At 42.3% G+C, this 15,532-nt stretch overlaps 1 protein-coding gene across 6 annotated transcripts in view; it reads left to right on the forward strand.

The window, feature by feature from the left end:
* Nucleotides 1-15,532, forward strand: part of ACACA (acetyl-CoA carboxylase alpha) — a 1,199,721-nt gene that overhangs the window by 374,436 nt on the left and 809,753 nt on the right. For all 6 annotated transcript variants that reach the window (XR_013608606.1, XM_078679777.1, XM_078679779.1 and 3 more), the window contains one exon: nt 15,157-15,281. Coding sequence is in view for 5 of the 6 variants with exons in the window: in XM_078679777.1 (XP_078535903.1) it covers nt 15,157-15,281 (125 nt within the window). In the remaining variant the exon portion in view is untranslated. The remainder of the gene's footprint in view (nt 1-15,156; nt 15,282-15,532) is intronic.

Raw genomic sequence — 15,532 nt, forward strand, 5'->3', positions numbered from 1 at the left:
TATCTCTCATCTTTGGTCTCGATATTCCAGGCTGCCTGCAAGGGCTGCTCGGAAGCGCCGGAGCTGGATTTCTCGGCAGGAGAAAGGCAGCGTCTCGTTCTCAGCGCGTCAGGAAGGCGGGGCAGCGCCGGCGGGCTTCGCTCTCTGCTGGGCTTCGGCAAGTCTCGCTGCTCCGATCTCGTCACCACCGCGTGTGTTTGCTTAAGGCAATATCGGTAATATTTATACCTGTAAGGTGCCGAGATTGACGTAAGGATGGACATAGATACGTCAATAAGGATGTCATACGAACTGGTCGTTAGCACATTCTTTTACTGAAGTTCTCGGTGAAATCAAAACAATGGCCGCAGGGTTTTTCCCAGGTTGTCATAGGTTTGATTTGTTTTGAGAACTCCGTATGCCTTATCAGGGGCTGGAGGAATATTGCTTGTCTAATTAGATGGCAAGCGTTATGACCTAATCAGATAACGCGTTCCTGTGCCGTGGTGTGGCTTAATCAGATAACGGTTTCTGCATCATGGGATGGCTGCTAGTTAACTTGTTAACCAGAACAGGGTCAGGAATAGGGGGATCGATACAGAACCTATAGGAATACATCACACCCACTCCACGCTAACTATGGCCATATTTACGAATCTAGGCATAGTAAAACATACTGTAGAGTATCGTGTATACCTTACCACCCCAAAATACACATAATGCATTTTGAAATTATGTAATATACGGGAGAAAAAAATTAGTCACATGTACTATATGCACTCAAGCTGTAGAATAATGCTAAAGTAATCACGCATATGTATACATTATTACTAATTTGTATATGAGCATTACACATGAAATGGCTCTTAATACAGAAGAAAGGTTCGAGACCACTTCATCACAGTTCAAAAAAACATTTACGAACATACCAGCGGGCAGCTAATGTCTATGAAGTTTCTAAAAACAGAAATTAGTTCTTTAAGAATAGTTCTTACTTTAAGCAGAAGATAAGTGTCCCGAAAAATCGTAAAAAAAATATTTTGGGGCTGCTAAAAAAATTGCTGTCCGTGGACTGGAGGAAATGTCGATCTTGCTTACTTTATTATTAAAGTTGAAGGCCAAATTCAAGGTGTCGGGAACGCCGTGTGCTAGCCTGTTCAAGAGTCATTATTTCTGCTCTGGTGAGAACATCATATCATTGAGACTGCTGAAAAAGCTGTCAACAGCTTCCTGTGAGAGTTCCACTAACTCGGAAAAAGATGTAACCATGCATTCGTGTGCATGATTGTCTCCATTGACGTTTTGATTAGTATTGCTGACAGAAAGTCGTACCTGATCGATGCTGCTTTCATCTAGAACTTCACTACCCCTCAATCGTAGTGGTGAAGTTTCCACGAATGCCGTCATCAGGATTGGCAGCCGTTGAGGGCAGCACAATGCATGAGCCGTTACCGGACCCAACAATGTTTCTGCATCCATTGGCGCATCCGATTGTAGCGTCAGACAGGTGTCCAACACGCATTCTTCTCCGCACAGCATGCACCTTAGTACAGGTAAAACACATCTTTGCCATATCGGCCGAAATGAAAGAAACCAAGTCATGTTCAGGTCTCTAAGCCGGGTTAGTCCCAGGATTTTTGATATCCGGTCCCGGTATCCAATGGCTCGGATTGTTTCTTCCCTTGTCGCAGGTGTTTTGTCTGTGACATGGTTTGCCATAACGAAATATAAGGACTAAGAATAGGATTCCTGCAATTAGTCCCAAAATGAGGGGAAGTCCGCCAAAAATCGAATGGACGAAGTCTGGAAAAATACCCAGTATGGCTTTGAATGGTGTTAATGCCATCGAAAATACTGTCTTAAATACATTTGAGACTCCACTGGTATCAGAAATATTTAAGATTTCATTCAGGATTTCTGCGAAATGTATGGGGGAATTAGATGATAGCAATGAGTGAATCTCTGCAGTCGTCCTTGCGACTAGGAGATCATACGTTTCTTTTGATGACGTGAGCCTGGTCGGCGTCTGAAGAAGCACTGTTTTCATTCTGCTTAAAGTATCAACTCGAATAGAAGTAATTTTCAAGTTAGGCCATGCCCTTGCCTCCCTGTCTGGAAAGGAGCTGGGGAACAATAAGCGTCCACAGCACATGACCTTCGCAGTCGTACTTACGAGATAACGAACCCCGGGCAGTAGACTACAACATCTGCGATCCACAATTAGAACGTAACTCCCGTTATAGAGTCTTTTAAAGAATGGTTCTATCTCTGTTGCAGGTGCGCCTAGCTGGTGACATGAAAGGTTATTTGAGTTCCCTTCACAGGCTCCATGCAAACTAATTCCATTACACAGAAGTGTACCGCTTAGTGACATCGCACAATTATTGCCACTAAGAAACACTTTCTGTCCTTTATTACTGACACATGCATGTGAATAGGGCAAGTTCCATGTTGTCTTAATGTACCCTTTTCCCAATTTTTCGTACATGCCAGCCTGTATATATTTTTGGCAGTATTGAAACCTGAAAGTCGATATTGGAATATTAATTATCCCATGTATTATCCATTCAATGACAGGTCGTTCTGACATTGTCAATGGTAATCTCTCGAGTTTCTCAATGCTCAGGATTGTATAATCAGCACCCTTCTGTGCCATACTGATTTGTTTATCAGTAAGGTTAAAGATATTGAATAGTGACGTTGTGTTGATTAAACGCCAAGGCACATAGCCTGAACGCAGGTTTTGTAACGTCCAGCCAAGCTGTACAATAGAACGCAATTGAGACTGACCGTGTTGTAACAACAGTAAGTCTTGCGATATTATGTCGATTGCTGAAGACACAATACTGTCCAATGAAAAAATTCTGGAGGACAGAGTCATTAACCCATTGTCCACTACAGAAAGCGATTTTTCCAAATTAATACGGTCAATTTCCCGTATACTTTCTGCTGTCTCAATTTGAGTTATCTTCCAGGCCTCGTTGTAAGCTGCATATATAGAGGCTGCTATGAAGCGTTTTTGACGCTGTTTGCGCGGTCCCATAATGAAATCACGCAAGTCAGCACCATCAGTAAGTAAAGTTAGGTGTTGCTTAATTTCTATCAGTGTGGAAGTTTGTAGCCATTGAAGGCAGAGTTTTCCCACACTGTAGGTGGTGATTATCCCTGGGTGTTGTCTTTGGGAATATCTAGGGTCTGGCCTGGTCAATGTGAACCCCTGTGTTTTGTTCAGGAATCTGTCTTGACAGTTATTAGTATGTGTGGGCCAGATTAACCATTGTTTCCAATCAGGATTTGTTCTGTTTTGGTTTAATACATAGTTTACGTCTATCTCTTCATCTGTAGAGTTATTGCTGTTCATAGTTGGCTTTGGAATAGACGGTTTATTTAAGTCTTTGATTTTGGCTAATCCAAGACAGGTAGTTTGTTGAATAGTGTCATTCAAGAATATAATTTGTTCTGGGATCATGCAGGCTCTAAACAATGATTCTATACCCTGAACTTGCCATTCTCTTGTACCCCAAACACTTTTTACTTCCACATTTTTGTCCCAATAATCAAAACCAAATGTATTCATCTGTTCAAAAAATGAGTCCGAATATATCAATTTTGTGTTTGTAAGCATGGTTTTTGTTCCTGTCTTATTTGACAATTTAAAATAAAATGTTTCAGCTTTACTTGTATTGAACCCTGAAAAATATGAATATTTGTCATAAACGGTTCTTGAGCTTCCTTTTGGAGGGGTTGCACAATGTTCTCATTGATTATAATTTAAAACATTTCTAGGTTGTGCAGATTTATGTAGAAAATGGTTACCATAGTGGTTGTAGCAGTACATACTATCATAATTAGACGAACCCTGCAAATAATCATGTTTGGTAAATTTAGCAGACATCACTAGGTCAGACATCATGTCATTAATACTTTCAAAGTCCCAATCATCAGCAAATGAGTTTGGTTTTACAAAGTCACTCAACGAGATCTTGATTTGGTGTGGATATTTGAGGATTTCAACCGGACCATAAATTTCATAGTCAGTATTGTCCCATGCTACCCCACCCGGTATAGGATTGGCTGTGAAGCTGACTGAAGAAAGTTCTCTTTTCTCGACGTGTGAAGACGTGTGTGGCTTGAGGATCAAGTTGATTTTCTGGCTTGCTGTGTCCATTTTTGCATATTTTCCCTCAATGAAGCGTCCCAAACATAGTACCATGATGAGCCAAAGTATGAGGATAAATACACCAAAGGACACCCAAAATTCAATCCATGGAGAAATCAGATAGGTTTCTTTCAGTTGTTTCAAAAGTTCCTTAGCTTTGTCTTTAAGGGTTTTTGTTGATGGCTGTGTCTTTGATTCACTGAGGTCTTCAGAGGAATCATTGAAGTTTATGAAGTAGCCGGATGCCGTTCTGTCTATTGTTCCAATTGCTTCAGGATTACTGTTTCTTGCAGCTTCAGCATATTCATTTGTTACTTCATTGTAGGTTGGTGTGTCTCTACTAAATGTTTTTATTTGGGTTTTCAGAGGTGTGAGGTCCATTGCATTGTTGCATAGTCCTTGTTGTTGTTCTGTAGGCGTTTCGAATGTGATTAGCCTTTTAGTTAGTACCTCTGTACTTGTAGCAAACCTTGGTGTTCTACTACTTATCGGGAGTCCACTTGGCCTACTGTTTGTTATCGGCCACATGATTGTGGTTTTACCAGGTCGATGGATACAACTCGGTTCTCCTTTTTACCAGCAAGCGGCGGTAGTACAACTGATCTTGTCCCGTTGATGGACAAGACAGGAACTGCTTTTCTGTAAGAAGGCCCAAATTCCTTCTTTACCGCGATCTTTTCTCTGACTAGATCCCCGACTTTTGGAATCCAGACAGGTCTTGCTGGGACAGGTGGGGGTTCTTCAGTGGTTGTTGGCTGCTGTTTCAACTTTATGTTGCTCAGGTCTTTTTCTTGTTTTGTTTAAGTCCTGCAAAATAGCCAAACGGTCTTTGATATCGAAGCCTTTTTCTTTCACCACTGAAGTCTGACTGTCAAGATCTAAGACTAACATCCTAGTTCCAAACAACAATTCGTACGGACTGAATCCCTTCAGAGAATTTCTTGGCAAGTTGTTTAGACTACGTTGGACACTTATTAGATGTTTGACCCACCCAGCTCCCGAACCTAATATCCTTTCTGTTATAGACAGCTTTATGCCTTGGTTTTTTCTTTACACCATCCCGTATCCCTCAGGAAGGAAGTGAGAAGAATCCCGCTTCGCTATGCTCATTTGGCCGTGCTTCCCCACAAGCTTGAGGGCTAAAGTGAAAACATTGGTCAAACGTAGCATGCTCCTAGCGTATATGCCATTTAGACTCGCAAATCTTTGTATAACAGTCCCGACGTCAGCCGAGTGCTGGGGTCTACATTATAAGTGGAAACTAGTCTTTGTTTGTTAATGGGACGCATTATTTACACCGGTTTTACTGATTATTGTTTAGCCCTTATTGAGTGAAACGCCATGGTATTACCCGTTCCTCTCGCCGCTGCGATCTCTGTTGCAGCCCGGGCATTTTTTACAAAAATGTGATGCTGCAGGCTCATGCCTGGCCACCAGTATACTGATTGTAATTCTTCCAGAGAATCTTTTAGTTTGAGGTGTCTGAGACCCTCGCCCATATGTGCGTCTGCTATTAACAAGTCTCTCCTGTCCATGTTTGGAATCACTCTATCCCCCACTCCAGGGATTCGAGCAAAAGGAACGGAGTTCGCATCGATTATGTATGTATAATTGAGTGGGTAACTGATCGGTAACGCTGAGCAGTCGCCTTTTGATGACGTTTTCACCGCCAGCATTGTTTCACCGTCAATGTATTTCACTGTACGCTTTTTCCTAGCTACGGAAGCCGATTCAGTTGCTACCGCTGTGGCTTTCTCAGCCAATGAATTCCCTGCAACGTGAACGCCATCACGCTGATGACTCAGTGAGTGTATCACGTGAGTCTTTGGTAGTTCTTTCTGTAACAGAACTATTTGTTCCCAGAGCATTTTTTGCTTTATTGTTGCACCTGTGTCATCTTTGTAACCGTTTTGAATCCATTTCTGTAAATCGTTGTTATATGATTTGACGCAGTAATATGAATCGGACACTATGAGTGTCGGGAATTTGCGATCTGCATTATCTAGCGCCATTTTCAATGCTATTATTTCAGTCTGTTGTTCTGAATTAGTTTCTACTGAGTGTGTTTTTGTTAATAGAGGTCTTAGTATACCTCCGCGCCACACTTCTTTTGTAATCTCACATGTGGGGTTGTATGCTTGTTTACCCCCTACTGCGGGTTGTGCTGATCCGTCTGTATATATTATACAGCCGTAATGTTCTAGAGGCAGAATTTCGGTCGGCGGCGGACATTCGAATTCATATTGGAGAAACTCTTGTGTTTTTAAGTTAGGATCAAATTCGTATGCCACGTCTGTTGCAGCAAGAGAATTAGCCCATTGTATCCATCTCGGATGGAGCGCTTTAGCATTCGGTATGCTTGCTTTCGTTACAGCCTCTAGGGCTGGTATTGGTGTAACGATTATTATTCGTTTACCTTGTGACAGGGCTCGTTCTTTTGCTATAGCTGTCTGTGTTGCAGTAAGAATTTTTTCCGTTGGGCTAAATTTCATTTCAGCTTTAGTGTACAAGTGTGATTTGAATGCAATTGGTACCTTTTCTCCCTCATTAGAGGTCAGGTATGTGAATCCGCATCTTCCTGGGATGACTCGAATCACAAGGTTGCGTGTGTTATCACGTGTTTCTAATTTTGTTTTAATTAACATATCTGTTTGTAAGGATCTCAGAATATCTGTGTGTTTTTGAGTCCAATTGGTTTTTTTAAAATCTGGTTTTATTAGATCATAAAGGGGTTTGACCCTTTCTGCGTAATTTGCAATGTATGTTCTTCCGAAATTTAGGAAACCTAGAATTGACTGTAGGTTTTTTAGTGTTCTAGGTGCTTGGAGTACGGCACATTTCTCTAGGAAATTGTCAGCCAGGCTTTTGCCTTCACTTGATAACTCAAATCCTAAGAACAGGACTGTTAGATGGGCAATTCTAGATTTTTTAAAGTTGAATTTGTAACCCTCTGCTGCGAACCCAAGTATTATGGTGTTCACTCTCTTCAAGTGAGTATCCAAGTCATCATCTGTTAGGTATATGTCATCGACATAAGATAATGCTTCGTCATCATAGGTTTGTAGTAACTCTGTTACCCTCGCTGAGAATAATCCTGGGCTGTTCTTGTACCCCTGGGGTAACCGACAGAATTGTTTTTGAGCGCCATTTATTGAGAACGCAGACAAGTATCTGCTCTCTGGTGCTATATTTTGACAAAAGAATCCATTAGAGATGTCTAATGTTGTTTTATATTTTTTGCGCACTATGTTATTCATTAGTGCAGCACTATGCGAGTTTTGTACTGCAAAAGTTTTGCAACATGAGTTAAGGTGTCTGTAATCCAAAACTAGACGATATGAATTGTCTGGCTTGGAGACAGGAAACAAAGGGTTGTTCATTTGTGAGGTTCAAGTTTCAATCACCCCCTGGTATTCTAGTTGATCTAGAATTTCTTTTACCTGTTTTTTAGCTTCTTGCTTGATTGGATACTGCCTTTGTGCAGTAGGTCGTGATTTTAACTGGATTTTGTGTGGAGGAGATTCTTCATCCCATCCCACATGATTTTTATATAAAGCAGGAGCTTGAGCTACTGCCCACTTTCTTGCAAGTGTATATTTTTTATGAATTGGAATATGGTTTGAGAAGGCAGGCATAATTATTTCTTCGGCATGTGGGCACTCCCTGACAAACTCTGGTGGCCAATCTTTTTCAGCTAGAAGGATGTCATAGCCCTTGGAGAGATTATCCCAAAAAAGGCCCCTTATTTTTCTAGTCTTATCCCCTTCTATACGTAAAGTTATTTCATATATTTTGTGAGGTTTGCTAACTCTGGTGTCTGCAGTTTCCACTTGAATGTATTCATTCGTGTCCACTGTCTCCAGATGATTCATAAGGACTTTGCGTGCTATGCTCACTTCTGCTGCGCTGTCTAGCATTGTCTGAGCCCACTCTCCGTTTTTCAGCTGTGTCCTCAGTATTCTCGGCATTGTTGAATACTTTAATGCTGGCTACCTTCTTCTTGGGAAACTGTAATTTTTTATTTGGATGAGCAGGTTCCTTGTCTTTGGACTTGACGTGCCCTTCCCTGGGTTCCGATCGTCCTCTTCTTTCCGATATCTGCGAGGAAGTCTGAAAAGATTGAGAGGGACGTGTATCAAAATCTTGATATCTATCCGGTTTTTTTATGTTATCCCTATTTCTAAGGTTGTATCTTTTCACAGAGGGCTCCCTTTGGGGAGACTTGGGTCCTTGGTCCGGAGATCTTTCTCTCCGCCGAGGAGAACTTCCTCTGGACTGGAATCTTTTTTCTTTTGGATTGGATTGTTTGTTTCCATCCCAGTTTTTCTTTTGACTGTTTAGATTATTTTTAATAAATATTTTTTCAGGATTTTCAATTAGTTGGGGCTTCACTGGTATTCCACCCAAACTATCTCTACCTAGTTCTTCATAGGATTTTTCTATAATTCTGGCAATTTCAGCTGGTTGGTCTGCTATATCTGTCTCTTTTAACCTCTGGCGGATCGCCACATTCGCTGCTTCTCCTTTTATGTTGGCTAGTAATATTGCCGAGACCTGCTTGAAGTCTTTTAGTAATTTCATACCAAGAGTTAAAGCGGGTTCTGGACCGTATTCGTCTTGAATTTGTTTTAGCACATCTGGTATTACTGACATGGATGGAACTCCATGTGTTTTTGTGTAAATGGAAGCAAAGACTGTACCCCAAGTGTCACAGTCCTCCACGTGTGGTGCGATTCCCATTGGAAGACAGATAGTCAGAATCCTGTGTTTATCCACAGGGGTGGTGTCTGGAAACACCGCCTCTATTTGGGTGATTTTTTGTGCTAACCAGAATGGTATTTGTTCCCGTTTAGCTGGTACTTTACCTAGGCAGGACTGTATGTTCTGTGGTGTAATTTTATTTGTGTTCCCCTGATGAGGGGTCAGCTGTGAATTTTTAATTGCTGGTTGGATTGTTGAAGTCCGCATTACATTTTGGACTAGTTGTCTATATATTTTAATTAATTGTTTTAGTTGTACTAAAACATCTGCTGCAGACATTCTTTCGATGTCTGGATGTGGTGTGTATCCGGCTAGGACCGGCCACGTTGCTCCTGGTCTACCTAGTGGACCGAGCCTGGTGATGTGATTATTATGTTTTAGGGCGCCATTAAACAAGAGCAGGTGCTCTTGGAATTTAAGTGGTACTTCTACTTCCTCGAAAGGAGTGTACACATTAGGAGGTTCCTCTATTTTATAATAGTGGAACTCCTTCGTTACAGCATTTGCTGCTGGAAAGTTTATCCATGAATAGAATACCTCTGTCTGCCGATATTCGTGTGCCTCAATTACGAATATGACTGTACCACCTCTTGGTGTCAGTCCATTGTCTATAAGTTTTAACGTTATAGATCTTCTTATGTTGACCGGGATGAGTTTTATATCCGGGTCCGCTTCTTGCATAGTATTATCAGCTTCTATTACTTCAGCTGCTAATCTAACTCTCTCTCTTTCATCATCACTGTCTACCATTTTACCGACAGGAAGGTTTTTCTGTTTGTTTGCAGATCAGGTTTCTTACGGAAACAAAGATTAGATGCACAATATTTTGGAACAGTGTATCCTTCAACGTTGACTAAACCAAGAACCATACATAGGAGTTTCCTCCTGCGAGGTTTGGCGGATATTACCTTTCACCCACTCCAGACGTCTTTGGAGTATTATGGGAAAAAAGGGTCTGAATGAAAGAGCACGACTGAGTTACTCTAATGTCTTGCGTTAGTTTTATCGCCTTTCCAAACGTTGGGCGCCATGTAGTGTAGTTCCTATTATCCCAATAGGCTCTGCGCATTGGAATAATACCTTCAATAGTATAGGCCTAGACCAGACGTTAACTAGGTCTTCTATTGTCGATATTAGACTTAAAGTTTTGGGTTTGCCAGCTAGCTCAGAGTTCACTAGAAACGTTCTCGAATAGGCAAGGAGGAGTTGAACCTCCCTGGATAGACAAGAAGGGATTTAGTTTCTGACAACCATAGAACATGACAACTTTGCTCTCCCCTAATCAAGAGTGTATCTCTAGAGTCGTGTGAAAACAAAAGACAACTTATTTTACTCAGTCAGTACGTGCATTCTTAGTTTCACCAGTTTGTAGAGAAAAGGAAGAGACGGGCGTGTTCAATAAAAGATGTTATTTATTGATCAGTCTCTTTTCTCGTACAAGAGAAATGAATCGATATTATTGCAATACTTATGGTTAAGTAAAGTGCATACAATAAAAGCAGAAGTATAAAATAATACTGTAAAAACATTTATATGGTTTCTAAGCCATATGGTGGTTTAAAATGGATAAAATAGATACATACATATAAACATTTGACTAATCGTACTCAACTGGTGCTTCTAACTACGCCTACCCCAGTGTACCTGACCTAAGCCTAATACGTGGGCGGGGATAGAAAGTAGCAGGTTAAGTTAAGTTTGTTTTGCCAAGTGACTGATTCAAGAATTCTCTGCAAGGGGTTATTCAGTTCTGTACCTTGAATCTAGGATGGTTGAGGGATGGTATCTCTCATCTTTGGTCTCGATATTCCAGGCTGCCTGCAAGGGCTGCTCGGAAGCGCCGGAGCTGGATTTCTCGGCAGGAGAAAGGCAGCGTCTCGTTCTCAGCGCGTCAGGAAGGCGGGGCAGCGCCGGCGGGCTTCGCTCTCTGCTGGGCTTCGGCAAGTCTCGCTGCTCCGATCTCGTCACCACCACGTGTGTTTGCTTAAGGCAATATCGGTAATATTTATACCTGTAAGGTGCCGAGATTGACGTAAGGATGGACATAGATACGTCAATAAGGATGTCATACGAACTGGTCGTTAGCACATTCTTTTACTGAAGTTCTCGGTGAAATCAAAACAATGGCCGCAGGGTTTTTCCCAGGTTGTCATAGGTTTGATTTGTTTTGAGAACTCCGTATGCCTTATCAGGGGCTGGAGGAATATTGCTTGTCTAATTAGATGGCAAGCGTTATGACCTAATCAGATAACGCGTTCCTGTGCCGTGGTGTGGCTTAATCAGATAACGGTTTCTGCATCATGGGATGGCTGCTAGTTAACTTGTTAACCAGAACAGGGTCAGGAATAGGGGGATCGATACAGAACCTATAGGAATACATCACAACAGGTCCTCGGCCTAGCACATGCAGAGTTACAATAAACAGACACAGGTCCTCAGCTTAGCACATGCAGAGTTACAGTACACAGACACAGGTCCTCGGCCTAGCACATGCAGAGTTACAATAAACAGACACAGGTCCTCAGCTTAGCACATGCAGAGTTACAATACACAGACACAGGTCCTCGGCCTAGCACCTGCAGAGTTACAATACACAGACACAGGTCTCTCACTGGCCACTGCTCCTTGCTGTGTCTGTTCTTAGGCCTGGTTTTTGACAGCACAGCTGTAAAACATACCCAAAGCTATCAATATACATAAAGTGAGCCATTTACATTGACTTTGTCAATCTCAGCTTAGTGGAGTATGTATCTCTCACCCAGGCGTCGAAGTGAATTTAAAAAAAGATTGAAAACTGTGATGGTGCATACCGTGGGAGTGGGGTCAATGAGTGTTGGGGCGGGGTCAAAGGTTTGGCTAAAAAAAATCAAAACATTTTGTATGTTGGTTTGGTTTTTCACCTTCACGTAACTACATATAAAATAACGCACCGCTTAAAACAAACACAAATGCAAGTTAAGTTAATCAGTGGGAACTGCACTATATAGTACATTATGAGACCTCTTTAATGCACTGCAGAAGTCTGTGTATGTAACCAGAGAGCCACAGAATTAAAAGCCAGATTTATGATTATTTGACACAGCGCAACGCAGCGCAGCAAGACACCTTCTTGCGCTGCATCAAACGAGAGGGCAGGAATGCCCCATATTTACTAACATATGCCGCGTTCCCGCTCTCTCCCTGCGCCAGCACACTGTGCTGCCTAGTGCCAACGCAAGCAGTCTTGCGCAATGGTGCAAGGGTGTCTGCCTTCAAGGCAGGATTGTTTCTGTACAGGAAGGGACACCATTGTGCACGAAAACAATCCTTAGAGGCGTTTCCCTCTTTACAAGTGTGCCACAGAGCTTCACCTCTATTGGCAAGACATACCATTGGGATGCATTCCCAGATTTAGTACTCTTGGTAAATTTGGGAATGCAGCAAAAAGCATGGGTGGAAATACCCACCCTCCACCCATGTACAGCCTTCCCGGCACTGAGTGACGCAATGCAGTGATTTGCGCCGGCTTGAAATACACGAGATGCACCAAGCCATATCGGGCCACACAAGGTGGCTTTGCGGGACTTGGTAAATCTGACTTAAGGATTGTACTGCCCTTGTGTCCGCTTGCGTGACGCAAGGCCAATGCAGTCTTTTGATAAATCTGGGTCTGAATCCTGTTAGATGCAGTGGAGAATAGTGAATTGTGTATTTTTAGTGCTAAGAGGTCCCAGCCTGCGACAGTAAGCAGTGTGAATACGCAAGTCATTATTTGAACTTGCATTACACCCAGTATAAGATAGGCTGCTACAAAATCTGCAAAAAGGTTTAAGATACAAAAAAGTGCTTCCAAAGTATACGTTTTAGTGCTACCCAGACTGTACACAGTGCAATTCTTTTTTTATTTAACTGTCCCTTTAAAGCATGCACTTCACAGCACAGCTGGTAACTCCTTGCACTGTCACTTAAAAAGAATAAATCTGTGTTATCAGGAAGCTTCAAGTGATTCCATCAGTTAAAAGCAATACCGGCTTCCACGCACCCTTAACGTCTGCAGATGAACCAGGTGCGCACATTTCCATTTCTTTCAGGCAGCAGACACGGTGCAAGAAGGCTTGTTTCTCATTTAGCTGCCTGCCCACCTTCGGGTTCACAGCACAGGAGGCTCCGTGCCTGAAACTTCAGCTATCGAATTAACCGTCCCGGGATAGTAATCTTTCCACAAGATGTAGGGGCACTGTTTTTCATAAATTAAAAAAGTATGGGCATGTCGTGCCCCTCCAATCCTGCCCACTTCGAACTCTGCTCTCCCCTAATGCTGATAGCTGTTTGAGTGCATCCTTCTACCTACACCGAGGGCTTACATTCAAGGACTACTTGACAACTATAGCCCTGCCCGTTGGCTCCTGCCGGCTTGTTGCTAACACAGATATATTGGCTTTGCTAAGGCTTGTCTTTTTGTCACTGCTGGCAGAGGGCAGCATTCAACAACGGTGGTGGAGGCGCCAAAGTTGGAGGTAACAGCAGGACCAATGGAGATGGGTCACATACCTCATCTTCTCCCCTCCCTTGCTCCAGAGACCCCAGCGCACACACACTTCTGTAAACTTTGAAAAAGATTTTGGCCATTTAAAAAAAGGAGTCCTTTCTAAACAGATAGATCCACTTTTTTGACCAATTCTTGTTACTTTTTGTAAATAATTCAACATGCATTAGCATATCCTGCTCTTTTCTGAAGAGGTTTCGCTTTGAATTGTGTGTACTTTTTCTAACTAATTCCACATAGTTGTTTCACATTTTTCATAAAACAAGTGCAAACTTTTGAAGAATTGGAGTAATCTAACCTAAACCATCAGGCAGACGTCCATCTTTGGGAGAACTGTAGCCAAATGGAAGGACCCTTGAGCACAGCAAGACAAGCTCTCAGGTGATTCTACATTCTATCATGATTTAGGGTCCATCAGTCAGACTCCATTACCACAGTGACTTCAATCGGATACAGTCTTCGTGGTGTCAGTCAAAGAGACATATGTTTTATTTTCTACTGGATATTATGGCACTAGGCAATGTCATGGCGTAATCTGACAGGTGCTGTCATTAATGTTACATCACCGAAGTAATAGGAATTGTGAAAAATGTAAGTATAGCGAATAAGTCACATCCGTTCAGCAGGAGAATAGTAAGGGCATCCCATGTAGCCAGTGGTGCATTTTGGAGCACCCTATCACAAACGATGTGGCAGTGCACTGTTATCTGCCCTCTCATTTGCAGCCAGCACGTTTTCGATTGAAATGAGCAAAACATTCGCACTGGCATGCTGTTGTACTAATAAAACTATATAGCATACAAACAGCAATGTGTCGAAATCAGGTTTCAACAAATCATTTGCACATCACCAAGTATCTGGATTTGTTTTGACCTTATTAAAATCTTTGTTTCGATCACGTTTCCGATAGAGGGAAAAATTGCTTCATTTGTACTTTCTTAACTTCCGATATGTTTTCTAATATTTGTACAGTACACCTACAGGAATTTAAATGTTGTTATATGTTGAAAGAAACTGACATCCCACAGCCTCTCTTATCACATAGCCTGTACTCCAGAAAGATTGTCCAATAATTCACTTTAAAAAAATGCTAACTTTGCAGTCATAGAAAGAAAAGTAAACACCAACCTCCAAGCTATGAGAATAGGCAACAATTTATCAGAAGACATTTACATTTCCCCTCTGTTTTTGAACGCACAGCAGTTGTGACAAAACCCAAATGTAAAGGTCTTTAGTGCTCATTCACCTTTGGAACTCGAGTATAGTTATTTTGGGTCTGTTGCAGCACCTCCCCAACCAGCGCCCCAAAAGAAGCCTGACCCTCGGGCAACACACAAGCCCCTTCCCCAGGAGACCCACTGCAGAGCGCCTCCTCTTTGTCGTGCCAGGTCACGCTGTGGATGGAACAGTTCTCCCCATTCTGCCTGACTGGGTCAAAGGTTGGTGATGGATCCACTATGATCGTGGCAGGACTTCTGCCCCTCATCAACATATTATAAGCGACCTACCACTATGCTATACTAGACCCAAAAGATGGATTATTTAACAGGATCAAAGAATATTAATGCACATTGTCCTGGAATCAGAGTTTGACAACTTCACCTTCCCTGATCGCAGGGTCAGCACCACATCTCTGATCCTTTTCTTGCCTCCGAGGGTGTGGGTGATGTTAAATGGGGACCCTGGATCAGAAACTAATTATTTTTTGTGTGCTTATGTTTTCTGAATGCAGGTCATTATGAAAAGTGTGTTTTTTCACTTCGGGAAGAGAATAAAAGTGAGCTGACGACTGTACTCAACTACATCTTCTCACACGCGCAGGTCACCAAGAAGAACCTGTTGGTGACGATGCTCATCGTAAGTTGCACGCTTGGACACATGGAGGGATGGTGACTTGGGGGTGGCAGGAGGCACGTTGGTAATGGAGGAGAATGTGGTGGTAAGAGGACATTTTGAGGCTGCTATAAATAGCACAATCGGGTCACAGGCTAGAAACATTAGGGGGCAGGAGATTGGATGACAGTAGCTGGAGGCAGACGTGGAAACATCACAGGTAGAAGTGGCATCAGGAGGAGATGGTGGACATGTTAATCTTAGGATCAGGGAGA

This window comes from Lissotriton helveticus, chromosome 3_1, assembly GCF_964261635.1.
Source record: "Lissotriton helveticus chromosome 3_1, aLisHel1.1, whole genome shotgun sequence".
In the NCBI taxonomy this organism is placed as follows: Eukaryota; Metazoa; Chordata; class Amphibia; order Caudata; family Salamandridae; genus Lissotriton; species Lissotriton helveticus.